The sequence below is a fragment of the Pseudophryne corroboree genome, chromosome 4 (assembly GCF_028390025.1).
Source record: "Pseudophryne corroboree isolate aPseCor3 chromosome 4, aPseCor3.hap2, whole genome shotgun sequence".
Lineage (NCBI taxonomy): Eukaryota > Metazoa > Chordata > Amphibia > Anura > Myobatrachidae > Pseudophryne > Pseudophryne corroboree.
In genome coordinates this window covers 752,974,737-752,991,243 of record NC_086447.1, presented here as the reverse complement: position 1 = coordinate 752,991,243, position 16,507 = coordinate 752,974,737, and the positions used below count along the sequence as shown (strand labels likewise).

The 16,507-nt window shown below is 46.9% G+C and overlaps 1 protein-coding gene across 3 annotated transcripts in view; it reads right to left on the bottom strand.

Annotated features, from left to right (window-relative positions):
• The window catches only part of CFAP61 (cilia and flagella associated protein 61), an 844,658-nt gene that overhangs the window by 728,646 nt on the left and 99,505 nt on the right, over positions 1-16,507 (bottom strand). For all 3 annotated transcript variants that reach the window (XM_063918168.1, XM_063918169.1, XM_063918170.1), the window contains one exon: positions 10,060-10,213. In XM_063918168.1, the coding sequence (XP_063774238.1) occupies positions 10,060-10,213 (154 nt within the window). The remainder of the gene's footprint in view (positions 1-10,059; positions 10,214-16,507) is intronic.

Genomic DNA, 16,507 nt, shown 5'->3' with positions numbered 1-16,507 from the left:
TCTTTTTCCTGCCAGTATAAGTACGGACTGTGTGACGTGCCTACTTGGATGCGGTCACTCATATAATCCTCCACCATTCTATCAATGTTGAGAGAATCATATGCAGTGACAGTAGACGACATGTCCGTAATCGTTGTCAGGTCCTTCAGTCCGGACCAGATGTCAGCATCAGCAGTCGCTCCAGACTGCCCTGCATCACCGCCAGCGGGTGGGCTCGGAATTCTGAGCCTTTTCCTCGCACCCCCAGTTGCGGGAGAATGTGAAGGAGGAGATGTTGACAGGTCGCGTTCCGCTTGACTTGACAATTTTGTCACCAGCAGGTCTTTCAACCCCAGCAGACCTGTGTCTGCCGGAAAGAGAGATCCAAGGTAGGCTTTAAATCTAGGATCGAGCACGGTGGCCAAAATGTAGTGCTCTGATTTCAACAGATTGACCACCCGTGAATCCTTGTTAAGCGAATTAAGGGCTGCATCCACAAGTCCCACATGCCTAGCGGAATCGCTCCCTTTTAGCTCCTTCTTCAATGCCTCCAGCTTCTTCTGCAAAAGCCTGATGAGGGGAATGACCTGACTCAGGCTGGCAGTGTCTGAACTGACTTCACGTGTGGCAAGTTCAAAGGGCATCAGAACCTTGCACAACGTTGAAATCATTCTCCACTGCACTTGAGACAGGTGCATTCCACCTACTATATCGTGCTCAATTGTATAGGCTTGAATGGCCTTTTGCTGCTCCTCCAACCTCTGAAGCATATAGAGGGTTGAATTCCACCTCGTTACCACTTCTTGCTTCAGATGATGGCAGGGCAGGTTCAGTAGTTTTTGGTGGTGCTCCAGTCTTCTGTACGTGGTGCCTGTACGCCGAAAGTGTCCCGCAATTCTTCTGGCCACCGACAGCATCTCTTGCACGCCCCTGTCGTTTTTTAAAAAATTCTGCACCACCAAATTCAAGGTATGTGCAAAACATGGGACGTGCTGGAATTTGCCCATATTTAATGCACACACAATATTGCTGGCGTTGTCCGATGCCACAAATCCACAGGAGAGTCCAATTGGGGTAAGCCATTCCGCGATGATCTTCCTCAGTTGCCGTAAGAGGTTTTCAGCTGTGTGCGTATTCTGGAAAGCGGTGATACAAAGCGTAGCCTGCCTAGGAAAGAGTTGGCGTTTGCGAGATGCTGCTACTGGTGCCGCCGCTGCTGTTCTTGCGGCGGGAGTCCATACATCTACCCAGTGGGCTGTCACAGTCATATAGTCCTGACCCTGCCCTGCTCCACTTGTCCACATGTCCGTGGTTAAGTGGACATTGGGTACAACTGCATTTTTTAGGACACTGGTGAGTCTTTTTCTGACGTCCGTGTACATTCTCGGTATCGCCTGCCTAGAGAAGTGGAACCTAGATGGTATTTGGTAACGGGGGCACACTGCCTCAATAAATTGTCTAGTTCCCTGTGAACTAACGGCGGATACCGGACGCACGTCTAACACCAACATAGTTGTCAAGGACTCAGTTATCCGCTTTGCAGTAGGATGACTGCTGTGATATTTCATCTTCCTCGCAAAGGACTGTTGAACAGTCAATTGCTTACTGGAAGTAGTACAAGTGGGCTTACGACTTCCCCTCTGGGATGACCATCGACTCCCAGCGGCAACAACAGCAGCGCCAGCAGCAGTAGGCGTTACACGCAAGGATGCATCGGAGGAATCCCAGGCAGGAGAGGACTCGTCAGAATTGCCAGTGACATGGCCTGCAGGACTATTGGCATTCCTGGGGAAGGAGGAAATTGACACTGAGGGAGTTGGTGGGGTGGTTTGCGTGAGCTTGGTTACAAGAGGAAGGGATTTACTGGTCAGTGGACTGCTTCCGCTGTCACCCAAAGTTTTTGAACTTGTCACTGACTTATTATGAATGCGCTGCAGGTGACGTATAAGGGAGGATGTTCCGAGGTGGTTAACGTCCTTACCCCTACTTATTACAGCTTGACAAAGGGAACACACGGCTTGACACCTGTTGTCCGCATTTCTGGTGAAATACCTCCACACCGAAGAGCTGATTTTTTTGGTATTTTCACCTGGCATGTCAACGGCCATATTCCTCCCACGGACAACAGGTGTCTCCCCGGGTGCCTGACTTAAACAAACCACCTCACCATCAGAATCCTCCTGGTCAATTTCCTCCCCAGCGCCAGCAACACCCATATCCTCCTCATCCTGGTGTACTTCAACACTGACATCTTCAATCTGACTATCAGGAACTGGACTGCGGGTGCTCCTTCCAGCACTTGCAGGGGGCGTGCAAATGGTGGAAGGCGCATGCTCTTCACGTCCAGTGTTGGGAAGGTCAGGCATCGCAACCGACACAATTGGACTCTCCTTGTGGATTTGGGATTTCAAAGAACGCACAGTTCTTTGCGGTGCTTTTGCCAGCTTGAGTCTTTTCAGTTTTCTAGCGAGAGGCTGAGTGCTTCCATCCTCATGTGAAGCTGAACCACTAGCCATGAACATAGGCCAGGGCCTCAGCCGTTCCTTGCCACTCCGTGTGGTAAATGGCATATTGGCAAGTTTACGCTTCTCCTCCGACAATTTTATTTTAGGTTTTGGAGTCCTTTTTTTACTGATATTTGGTGTTTTGGTTTTGACATGCTCTGTACTATGCCATTGGGCATCGGCCTTGGCAGACGACGTTGCTGGCATTTCATCGTCTCGGCCATGACTAGTGGCAGCAGCTTCAGCACGAGGTGGAAGTGGATCTTGATCTTTCCCTAATTTTGGAACCTCAACATTTTTGTTCTCCATATTTTAATAGGCACAACTAAAAGGCACCTCAGGTAAACAATGGAGATGGATGGATTGGATACTAGTATACAATTATGGACGGGCTGCCGAGTGCCGACACAGAGGTAGCCACAGCCGTGAACTACCGCACTGTACTGTGTCTGCTGCTAATATATAGACTGGTTGATAAAGAGATAGTATACTCGTAACTAGTATGTATGTATAAAGAAAGAAAAAAAAACCACGGTTAGGTGGTATATACAATTATGGACGGGCTGCCGAGTGCCGACACAGAGGTAGCCACAGCCGTGAACTACCGCACTGTACTGTGTCTGCTGCTAATATATAGACTGGTTGATAAAGAGATAGTATACTCGTAACTAGTATGTATGTATAAAGAAAGAAAAAAAAAACACGGTTAGGTGGTATATACAATTATGGACGGGCTGCCGAGTGCCGACACAGAGGTAGCCACAGCCGTGAACTACCGCACTGTACTGTGTCTGCTGCTAATATATAGACTGGTTGATAAAGAGATAGTATACTCGTAACTAGTATGTATGTATAAAGAAAGAAAAAAAAACCACGGTTAGGTGGTATATACAATTATGGACGGGCTGCCGAGTGCCGACACAGAGGTAGCCACAGCCGTGAACTACCGCACTGTACTGTGTCTGCTGCTAATATAGACTGGTTGATAAAGAGATAGTATACTCGTAACTAGTATGTATGTATAAAGAAAGAAAAAAAAACCACGGTTAGGTGGTATATACAATTATGGACGGGCTGCCGAGTGCCGACACAGAGGTAGCCACAGCCGTGAACTACCGCACTGTACTGTGTCTGCTGCTAATATATAGACTGGTTGATAAAGAGATAGTATACTCGTAACTAGTATGTATGTATAAAGAAAGAAAAAAAAAACCACGGTTAGGTGGTATATACAATTATGGACGGGCTGCCGAGTGCCGACACAGAGGTAGCCACAGCCGTGAACTACCGCACTGTACTGTGTCTGCTGCTAATATATAGACTGGTTGATAAAGAGATAGTATACTCGTAACTAGTATGTATGTATAAAGAAAGAAAAAAAAACCACGGTTAGGTGGTATATACAATTATGGACGGGCTGCCGAGTGCCGACACAGAGGTAGCCACAGCCGTGAACTACCGCACTGTACTGTGTCTGCTGCTAATATATAGACTGGTTGATAAAGAGATAGTATACTCGTAACTAGTATGTATGTATAAAGAAAGAAAAAAAAACCACGGTTAGGTGGTATATACAATTATGGACGGGCTGCCGAGTGCCGACACAGAGGTAGCCACAGCCGTGAACTACCGCACTGTACTGTGTCTGCTGCTAATATAGACTGGTTGATAAAGAGATAGTATACTACTAATATTATATATACTGGTGGTCAGGTCACTGGTCACTAGTCACACTGGCAGTGGCACTCCTGCAGCAAAAGTGTGCACTGTTTAATTTTAATATAATATTATGTACTCCTGGCTCCTGCTATAACCTATAACTGGCACTGCAGTAGTGCTCCCCAGTCTCCCCCACAATTATAAGCTGTGTGAGCTGAGCAGTCAGACAGATATATAATATATATAGATGATGCAGCACACTGGCCTGAGCCTGAGCAGTGCACACAGATATGGTATGTGACTGACTGAGTCACTGTGTGTATCGCTTTTTTCAGGCAGAGAACGGATATATTAAATAAACTGCACTGTGTGTCTGGTGGTCACTCACTATATAATATATTATGTACTCCTGGCTCCTGCTATAACCTATAACTGGCACTGCAGTAGTGCTCCCCAGTCTCCCCCACAATTATAAGCTGTGTGAGCTGAGCAGTCAGACAGATATATATAATATTATATATAGATAATAGATGATGCAGCACACTGGCCTGAGCCTGAGCAGTGCACACAGATATGGTATGTGACTGAGTCACTGTGTGCTGTGTATCGCTTTTTTCAGGCAGAGAACGGATTATAAATAAAACTGGTGGTCACTGGTCACTATCAGCAAAACTCTGCACTGTACACTACTGAGTACTCCTAATGCTCCCCAAAATTAGTAAATCAAGTGTCTCTCTAATCTATTCTAAACGGAGAGGACGCCAGCCACGTCCTCTCCCTATCAATCTCAATGCACGTGTGAAAATGGCGGCGACGCGCGGCTCCTTATATAGAATCCGAGTCTCGCGATAGAATCCGAGCCTCGCGAGAATCCGACAGCGTCATGATGACGTTCGGGCGCGCTCGGGTTAACCGAGCAAGGCGGGAAGATCCGAGTCGCTCGGACCCGTGAAAAAAAACATGAAGTTCTGGCGGGTTCGGATTCAGAGAAACCGAACCCGCTCATCTCTAATTCTGGTGACTGATAGAGAGAGGGGGAGATAGACTACTGCAAAGAGAGTATTACGCTAGTCTGGATCATGTATCTGCCGTAATTTCACCAAGCACATAGTCAGAAAGCAAATGCATGTACATACATATTGCAGCCCTGCCCGCATTGTGCATGCATCAACCCTTACGACTAGAGAGGTGTAACGGACACGGGAAGCAGCATTCTCACAATGGCCCTCATTCCAACTTGTTCGCTCGCTAGCTGCTTTTAGCAGCATTGCAAACGCTAGGCAGCCGCCCTCTGGGAGTGTATCTTAGCTTAGCAGAATTGCGAACGAAAGATTAGCAGAACTGCTCAAAAATATTTTCCTGCAGTTTCTGAGTAGCTCCAGACCTACTCCTAGATTGCGATCACCTCAGTCCGTTTAGTTCCTGCTTTGACGTCACAAACACGCCCTGCGTTCGGCCAGCCACTCCCTTGTTTCCCCAGCCACTCCTGCGTTTTAGCCTGACACGCCTGCGTTTTTTAGCACACTCCCGGAAAACGGTCAGTTTCCGCCCAGAAACACCCACTTCCTGTCAATCACACACCGATCAGCAGAGCGTCTGAAAAGCGTCGCTCGACCCTGTGTAAAATTGCTTCGTTTTGTGTGAAATTACTTAGCGCGTGCGCCCTACGGCCCATACGCATGCACAGAACAGCCGGATTTTAGCCTGATCGCTATGCTACGATAAACGGCAGCGAGCGATCAACTCGGAATGACGCCCAATGTTCTTTAACGTTCACTGATAGGAGCTGATTCTGTCTTGAGGGCAAAGCAAAAAAACAAGCAAGTAACTCTGTATCCGGAATAAACAATGTTGCAATACAAGGGGGGGTAAATATATTTATTATTTTTGCATGCTGAGTAAATACTGGCTGCGTTTACAAGTAGCCCACACATGCTAGACAGCTATAATTTTACATTGAACTTTAAGATTACACTTTGGACACGTTCCTCTCTCTGCACATGTTACATCTACCCAGGGCTGCCACCAGAAATTGTGGGGCCCGGGACTGAAAAAATAGACCCCCCCCCCCCCCCCCCCCCCGCACACACACGTTATACACTTTGCGCCAGGCAGAGCACGTTATACACTTTGCGCCAGGCAGAGCACGTTATACACTTTGCGCCAGGTAGAGCACTGAGACACACTGCACCAGTATTGCACTGAGACACGGAAACACTACATGATATGCCCCACAGCCATGCCAGCTACACATGATATGACCCCCAGCAGTGCCAGATGCACATGACATGCCCCCCAGCAGTGCCAGATGCACATGACATGCCCCCCCCCCCCCAGCAGTGCCAGATGCACATGACTTGCCCCCCAGCAGTGCCAGATACATAAATGCCACCACAGTGCCAGATAGATAAATGCCCCCCCCCCCCACAGTGCCAGATATGCCCACACAGTGCCAGATATGCCCCCACAGTGCCAGATACATTAATGCCCCCCACAGTGCCAGATACATTAATACCCCCACAGTGCCAGATAAATGCCCCCACAGTGCCAGATATGCCCCCACAGTGCCAGATACATTAATGCCCCCACAGTGCCAGATAAATGCCCCCCACAGTGCCAGATAGATAAATGCCCCCCACAGTGCCAGATAGATAAATGCCCCCCACAGTGCCAGATACATTAATGCCCCCCACAGTGCCAGATATGCCCCCACAGTCCCAGATAAATGACCCCACAGTGCCAGATACATTAATGCCCCCACAGTGCCAGATATACCCCCACAGTGCCACATACATTAATGCCCCCACAGTGCCAGATACGAACGGAATCAGAATCCGGCATGTGGGGAGGACTTGCCCTCTGCTGGGAGTCCCCCCGCATGTCTAAATTAGGCCCTAAGTAGCAAAGTTGGCAGTGCAGTAAACAGGGCTTTTTGGAGCAATCCAAGGATGTGTATGTGGACACATCTGTATGTGGTTGTTATTATACATTACAAATCTCAGATCCTAGTCTGTTATCACAATGTAGACCCCTTTATTGCTCACCAAAGACCTTATTGGGCAATCACTGCTGTACTGTGGTCCTAAGTCCTGTACTTGTGCTCTCTGCAGAATGAGCTAAAAGTCGTCTTACCAACCACTGTAAAGACAACTTCAGGACGCCTAATAGAGTGTCAAAGGCTGACCTTATATTGGATCAGTAGAAAATATGTGACTAAGCTTTATTTTTTCACTCTTTTAGGTACTTGTTAATAATGCAGGTGCCATCTGTCATTCCAGGGATGTCTTGGTTTTCTTGAGCACAAAGGCGAGCTCTTGAAATCACAGTTGGACTGCGTATTCCCCCTTTCACACCAAAATCCCAGGACGGACCCCGTTCACACCGTGGATCTGATCCAGGTTATTCCCGGGTTGGCAACGTTTATACTGCACGCGAGGGAAGTGTTAACTGTTCTGCCGGCGCTTATTATCATCTCCAAGTGCTGGTAATCCAGCTCTTCCTATACTGTAAAGAGGACCAGGCCATCCACACTGCCCCTTACACTGGTCGCTCCGGTGTCCTACCCACTTCGCTACCCAAGCGGGATTCCCGGGTTACTTGATCCGGGATTTTTCTCTGGGACCCTTTCACACTGAGACACGACTCGGGTTCACCCGACAATAACCCAGGTCGAATCAGCAGTGTGAAAGGGGTATTTCAGATTTTACTTGCGAGGCCCTAATTAATGGGGTTTTTTTCTCTTCCCCTGCGACCAGCTTTAGGTCACTAGTACAAGTGTAGGGTCTTTGCAGAATAGCTGAGAATATATGCAAGCACCTTGCCCCAGTGCAAGCTCTCCTAATTCTCCAGATCTATCACCTGTCCTGTGGTGCCCCATTCAGGCCTTTTGTTGGGAGAAATAACTGACTGATTTCCAATTAAAGCAGGGTATTCCAACGGCAGGAGAGTGTTGTCTTTTTAGGGACTGGGTAGGGGTTTGGGGGTTTCCCATTTCTTTGGTATCACTGGATACACCTTGGCAAGCCACGGCACACTCGTACTGAATCCAAAAACCAAAACCTTAATAGTTGGGATAGTATTGCTTCAGATCATCTCTTATCCTTTTTAAATACAGGTTTCATCAAGCGGGAAACACTGATGAGCTGCAGAAGACTAATACATTCAGTGAAAATTACCTGTCAAACACGGAAGATTTTACTTTATGTAAATATTATGTAATAAAACATCATTAAAATAGGGAGAAGCAGAAGCCTTCAGCTGCATGCAGTAGATATGAGAAAATGTTGACCTTTAAAAAGTCTCAAGAGCTGTTATTATGCTGGATAGATTCTGTTATTTGTTGTCTTTTAAATGCAGATAATGTTTTTATTATGCTTTTTTTTTTTGTTCTTTTATGAAACCTATCTGACCTACCCTTACATTGCATAGAGACTCTGCTCCCAGGCCCAGCTGCACAGCACTAGTGCTTGAGACCTTCTGCCAGGTCTAATCACCCATTTCCACCAGACACCAGCTGCACAATAACAGTGCTAGACAAACTCTGCCAACCGAGTCTTCCAGCTTTCTTCCTATCTTACAGCCAGCAACCTTCCAAACCGATGCCTGGAAATTAGGCCCAAAACCAGAGGTTCCCATATGGAACACCTCATTTATTGCTTTTGATTTGGAACTCTGGCGTTGAGGATGCTCCAACTTTACTACTAGAATACCTCACTGGGAGTCAGCACACCTTTATTATCTCTATACATACACTATAAGCAAAATAAAAAGGATATCTGATTCCTGAGACGCTTAGATCTCTAGGCTTGTACCCTTAGACGAATGATGTCCTCTTTTCATAATAAACACCAAACAATAATGAAGAACATCCCATAATGCAAATAATACTTGTGATGGATATTAAGCTTATTTATGGTTTTTGATATATCAAGTATGTATTGTTAATAGATTAAATATTAGACACAGAATAATAATGCATTAAATAGAACATTTCCATTAGAAAAAAATAAAAAATGTATACAATCAGTACATACCACACAGTACTGTCCACTTACACCAGTGGTTCCCAAACGTGGTCCTCGAGGCACCAACAGTACAGGTTTTAGGGATATCCCTGCTTGTGCATAAATGGTATAATCAAACTAACTGAGGTTCTAATTAAGGGCCTGATTCAGACTTATTTGCAGAAGTGGAGCAGCATGCCTGATTATTCCTGATTATTGGGAATCTGCGGCTGCACAAGGTCCGTTCAGCGCATGCGCAGAACGTTTATTATGATGTTGCCCGTAGTTCCCCTCTGTCAGTCAGGCAGCAGCATTCCAGGGGTGGGGAGGGGGCAGAAGGAGACCTGCATTCCTAGAAGGGGTGTGTTCTGGGAGGGGAGAGCCAAGGATCTGCGTATTACCATGCAGATCTCCTGGCTTTGCAGCCCCCACTTCTGTTGGTCAGCTGCGCAAGATGAGGCTTACTCAGCTGGCTGTCTGTGTGGAGCATTGGATCCCAATTTGCAATGTCGGTCGCAGTTTTGGGATTGTAGCTACATGCAGGAGGTGTCTCTTCTACTGAGGCCCTAAGTCACCTGTGCCTAAGCATGGATATCCTTAAAACCTGGACCGTAGGAGTTCCTTAATGACCACATTTGGGAACCACTGACTTAGACTGAAATCAGCATAACAACTTCCCATCACCATACTGTAGGTAGCATGCAGAACTAAAGCTGATTAACAGTAATCAGTTATCCTTAGCAAATACTTCAACAGATAACTTTGAAATTGTTTTACAAAAAGTCTTTTTTAGTTGTGATTTAGACACGCAGTTTAAGGTATACTGCAATAATGCCGATTAATTAGAAATAAAGATTTGTAATATTATGCATCAGGCAAGAGTCATGCTGTACAGTAAGCGTTTGCGGAAATACCTTTCTCAGTGGCCAGGTCCTTGTTGGCTTGAAGAACATCTTCCGGATGTTGTTTACATAGGCCGTGAAAAGGACCCAGGTCAAATGAATCTTGCAGCAGTTGAGCATTGACCTCAGAGCATACACTCATAAAACCCACAGCAGTGCCATGGTCCTGTGGGGAGAGACAATGATGGAACATGCATCATTCCTTATTGACATATCATCATTTTTAAGATTTAGGGTTACCAGTACAACTAGCAGTATTAACTTCCCATTCTCAGAAGTGACAGCTCCTGGAAATTCTAATTTGTGTATAGTTGCCAAGGAAAAGATTAGATGTCTCTGTTTTTATACTAATTTAGTAAGTTTAAAGCAGCAATACAATGAAAAGGAAATGTGTTTTAACATAAATCAATGCATTAAGTCACAGGTTCTCAAACTCAGTCCTCAGGACCCCACACGGTGCATGTTTTGCAGGTCTCTTCACAGAATCACAAGTGAAATAATTAGCTCACCTGTGGACCTTTTAAAATGTGTCAGTGATTAATAAAGACACCTGTGCACCTGCTGGGTTACCTGCAAAACATGCACTGTGTGGGGTCCTGAGGACCGAGTTTGAGAACCTGTGCATTAAGTTATCAAAAGCAGCTTGGTAATTACCATTTTATCCTTGGGTTGTTTCTTTAGACTGTTATTAATAACTGGTAAGTATGCAGAATTTCTGCACTGTTATGTGACTACCATGGCAACCACAGTAACGTGGCCCATGATGTGAGCAGAGATTATTGGAATTCCCTTTTGAGCTCTGTATGCACTGGACATTTTTCCCCTCCTTACAGCCTTGGCTATCACATGACATGCTGGGAGTCTATGGCTGTGCGGCGGTCAAACTTGTTTTTCCTCCAGAGAGGTTTTGTAGAAGACTATCTAAGGAAAAATACTGTCAGATACAAAAGGAACTTACGGTAACTTGCTATGCAATGAAAAAAACACTTTGATGTTACATTGCTGCTTTAAATACACTGTACAAAGACATATGACTGTAATGAGTACAGAAGAGGGCTACTGAATATATAAATATTTGGAAGCAATGGTCAGCTTTAGCCATAAACTTGCTATCTGGGTTAAAGGACTAAACACTTTCTCTTACTTTTATAATATTAAATGCAGTGCACATGAACATGAAATTATAGCATAATTGTAAACTGGATTTACAGTATTTTCACTTTACTGATATACATATAAGATATTAAAAAATGGTTATTTGCATACATTAATATAAATGGATTGTATCCCGTATTGCATGTTCAGCTAAGTTTTAATTATCCACACAGAATAAGGTAAAATAATGCTCTACACAGATCTAATTGGTGATACTAAGAAATCACTTTAACTTCTTAAAGGTATTTTGTATTTCAGTGCCAGTGACCAGGGCATGGCCCAAGTCATGATGGGGGCATGGTCACACTCCTCAAGGGCGTGCCTAGTGTCCGGCTGCCCAGAGCTGGCCCTAACCAGTATGATGCCCTAGGCAAGATTTTGGCTGGTGCCCCCTAGCACCGCCGCTAGTTCTGCAGGAGATGCCTGGCATGAGTCAGCTGGCAGCTCTGCTAACGTCGGGCGCCTTTTGTTTATGAAAATGCATATTATTTGCATTACTATATGGCTAGGATGCACAAGCAGCTTCTGCTGATTAAAATGATATGCAGCATGCCTATATTCTGTGTGCTACTGCTGCTGTATCTGCATACGAAATGCTACATTACAGTGATTTCCAGGAATACACGCAACGTAGCATTTTCTATGCAGATACAGCCACAGTCACACACAGAATATAGGCATGCCACATATCATTTTAATCAGCAGAAACTGCTGGTGCCCCTAAGCATATCAAATGCCCTAGGCATGTGCCTAGTTTGCCTATGCCTAAGGCCGGCTCTGCGGCTGCCCATACCCCAGTCCTCTCCAAACACCCATCCACTGATGTGCTCAACATGTACAGTGAACTGAAGACATCTCCAAGCTTTCCAACTCATGAGACAAATCTGTCCCGATCAGGATGGTGGGACAGATCCATCAAATTAGGAATGCCAAGTCTTAATCAGAATAGATGGGAGGTATATTTAAATACACTCCTAAAGGGGGGGGTGCTGTCACGATCCGGGTATCTGGACGCCATTACTTACCCTTCAGATGCCTCCTAAGGCTGGCTCAGCGTTCCAGGACCGGATCCCATCTGTTATACTGATGTCCACATTCCTGCCTCCTCTCCTGTCACTCTGAGACGCGGTCACCGCAACGCCTGTTACATCCGGAATGGCGTCTCCCGCGGCCTCCGCCGCTGTTCCTGAGTTTCTACATGCAGAATGTCAGAGTGGTGATTACGTCAGCCGCGGCCTCCGCTGTGCCCGCGTGGTTAGATGTGCACTTATCAGTCTGGCGTCTCCTGTCTCCTGTGGCCGGCGCCGCTATTACTGTTTTAATTCCCACATGGATTACAAACCAAACTTCCCTCCAAGTGTCTGCATGGGCGCAGCCATCTTGGATTCTGTCATCTGTTCATTTCCACCAATCTGCTGTCTGCATTGTTAATCTGCATAATTGTCTAGCCAATCCCTTCCTTGCTGCAGGTATAAGTATTCTGTGCCTGAGCAAGGAAGGCGTCAGTGCTTTGGTTGTCAAACCTAGTTCCAGTTTGTCTCTCTCCTGTGGTTGTTTTCCAGGTTCCAGCTCCTATCTCCACACTTCCACTAAAGAGACCCGCACCAGCATTTCCACCTGCGGTGTAGCCTGACTCTCCTATCCATTTGGATTCATCTGCTTCCAGCTACAGATCCACCTGCTTTCAGCATCCAGCTTCCAGCAGAGGTCAGCTCTTCTTGAAGTGCCGGTACCCTTTTCTGCAGATTATCATTTATCACCGGCATTATTATTTCACCGCTCTCAAGCTCCAAACATCACTTCATATTTCATCGCTCTCAAGCTACATTTATTATTTAACTGGTTCCAGCCAGTATTCACTCCGTGTCAACATCAGTCTGGTTTCAGCCAGTATCCACAGCAGCCGTTTTACCCACAGCAGCCCAGCTTTTCCTGGAACACCAGCTGGTACGATCCTGGGCTATTTCCATTGCTACAGTCGGGCCTGGTAAGGACTTTCCACCTAGAAGATTATTAAGAACTATCTCATACTACCAGAGCCCTGTGGTCCTTGCCACCCTGTAGTACCCAGGAACTGTATTATTTCCCTGCTGAGTTTTATGTTTTCTTATTTGCTGCTGTGTTACGGAGTATGTCATAATAAACATCATTGACTTTTATCCTGGTTGTCGTGGTCACGCCTTCGGGCAGTTATTCTACATGTTACTTACATGTCTAGGGGTCTGATACAACCTCCCAGGTTCCGTTACATCTCAGCCCCTACAACTGAGGCTGCCTCCCATCAGCTCAGGCCCTCAGTTGTGACAGTAAGCACTGAACATATGAATCCAGCCGGAGACCAGGATCAGCGGCCAGGCCGATGCAAGAACTGGCAGCCCGACTTGAACATCAGGAGGCTGCACAGGGCCACATCGTCCGCTGTCTCCAGGATCTCTCTACTCGGCTGGATGGGATTCAGACAACCCTCCGTGGATCAGGCGCGTCCAGTGCGTCAACCACAGTGACTCCAGCTATAACCCCACCCACCTTACCCATTTCTGCTCCCCGTCTTCATCTTCCAACGCCAGCAAAATTTGACGGATCTCCAAGATTCTGCAGGGGATTTCTCAACCAGTGTGAAATTCATTTTGAGCTACAACCTGGCAATTTTCCTGTCACGATCCGGGTATCTGGACGCCATTACTTACCCTTCAGATGCCTCCTAAGGCTGGCTCAGCGTTCCAGGACCGGATCCCGCTGTTCCTGAGTTTCCACATGCAGAATGTCAGAGTGGTGATTTCATCAGCCGCAGCCTCCGCTGTGCCCGCGTGGTTAAATGTGCGCTTGTCAGTCTGGCGTCTCCTGTCTCCTGTGGCCGGCGTCGCCATTACTGTTTCAATTCTCACATGGATTACAAACCAAACTTTCCTCCAAGTGTCTGCATGGGCGCAGCCATCTTGGATTTTGTCATCTGATTATTTCCACCAATCTGCTGTCTGTATTGTTGATTTGCATAATTGCCTAGCCAACCCCTTCCTTGCTGCAGGTATAAGTATGCTGTGCCTGAGCAAGGAAGGCGTCAGTGCTTTGGTTGTCTAACCTAGTTCCAGTTTGTCTCTCTCCTGTGGTTGTCTTCCAGGTTCCAGCTCCTGTCTCCAGACTTCTGCTATAGAGACCCGCACCAGCATTCCATCTGCGGTGTAGCCTGACTCTCCGATCCATTCTGGACTCACCTGTTTCCAGCTACAACAATCACCTGCTTCCAGCCCAGCTTCCAGCAGTGTACAGCTTCTCTTAAAGGGCCGGTGTCCTTTCTGCAGTTTACCACTCTCCACCGGTATTATTATTTCACCGCTCTCAAACAATCACCTGCTTCCAGCCCAGCTTCCAGCAGTGTATAGCTTCTCTTAAAGGGCCGGTGTCCTTTTCTGCAGTTTACCACTCTCCACCGGTATTATTATTTCACCGCTCTCAAACTCCAAACTTCATTATTATTTCATCGCTCTCAAGTTCGTTTATTATTTAACTGGTTCCAGCCAGTATCCACTCCGTACCAACAACAGTCTGGTTCCAGCCAGTATCCACAGCAGCCGTTTTACCTTCAGCAGCCCAGCCTTTCCTGGAACATCAGCTGGTACGATCCTGGGTTCTCTCCATTGCTACAGTCAGGCCTGGTAAGGACTTTCCAACTAGAAGATTATTAGAACTGTCTCACACTACCAGTGCCTGTGGCCCTTGCCACCCTGTAGTACCCAGGAATTGTATTTATCCTCTGTTGACTTTTATGTTTCCTTTTACTGCTGCTGTGTTACGGAGTTTGTCATAATAAACATCATTGACTTTTATCCTGGTTGTCGTGGTCACGCCTTCGGGCAGTTATTCTACATGTTACTTACATGCCTAGGGGTCTGATACAACCTCCCAGGTTCCGTTACATCCCAGCCCCTACAACTGAGGCTGCCTCCCGTCAGCTCAGGCCCTCAGTTGTGACAGTAAGCACTGACCTAATGAATCCAGCCGGAGACCAGGATCAAGCGGCCAGGCCGATGCAAGAACTGGCAGCCCGACTTGAACATCAGGAGGCTGCACAGGGCCACATCATCCGCTGTCTCCAGGATCTCTCTACACGGCTGGATGGGATTCAAACGACCCTCCGTGGACCTGGCACGTCCGGTGCGTCCATTACAGTAACACCAGCTGTAACCCCACCCACCTTACCCATTTCCAGTCCACATCTTCATCTTCCAACGCCAGCAAAATTTGATGGATCTCCAAGGTTCTGCAGGGGATTTCTCAATCAATGTGAAATCCACTTTGAGCTTCTACCTGGCAATTTCTTCAGTGACCGTACCAAAATTGCCTATATCATCTCCCTTCTCAGTGGCTCAGCCCTTGACTGGGCATCACCTTTATGGGAGAAGTCTGATCCCCTGCTATCCTCCTATACTGACTTTGTAGCTACATTCAGGCGCATCTTCGACGAGCCAGGCCGGATAACATCTGCTTCATCTGAGATTCTCCGTTTACGCCAGGGAACACGTACTGTGGGACAGTATCTTTTACAGTTTAAAATCCTGGCATCCGAACTGGCATGGAACGACGAGGCCCTGTATGCTGCATTCTGGCATGGCTTATCAGAACGCATCAAGGATGAGTTAGCTACCAGAGACTTGCCCTCTAAGTTGGATGAGCTAATTTCTCTTTGCACGAAGGTTGATCTACGTTTCAGAGAGAGAGCAACCGAGCGAGGAAGATCATCTACTCCTAAATCTTCTGCTCCTCCTCCTCGTCAACCATCTCCATCCAAGGATGAGCCTATGCAAATTAGTCGTTCCCGTCTATCTCCCGCTGAGCGCCGAAGACGTCTCTCTGAGTCTCTCTGTCTCTACTGTGCAGCTCCGTCGCACACTATCAATGCCTGTCCCAAACGTCCGGGAAACTCCAGATCCTAGCTCGCCAAGGAGAGGGCCGGCTAGGAGTAATGATCTCCTCTCCATCTCCTCATGACTGTAACCTCCCAGTGTCGCTCCAAATTGCTCAACGTTACAGGAACGTCATTGCCCTCCTTGATTCCGGAGCAGCTGGGAATTTCATAACCGAAGCTTATGTTAAACGGTGGTCCCTACCCACCAAGAGACTGTCCTCGTCCATCTCTTTGACTGCCGTGGATGGCAGCAAGATTTTTGACGCAGTCATTTCCTTAAGGACTCTTCCAGTTCGTCTGAGAGTGGGAGTTCTTCATTCTGAGTATATTTCTTTTTTAGTGATTCCAAGAGCCACACATCCAGTGGTTTTAGGCCTTCCATGGCTCCGTCTCCACAACCCA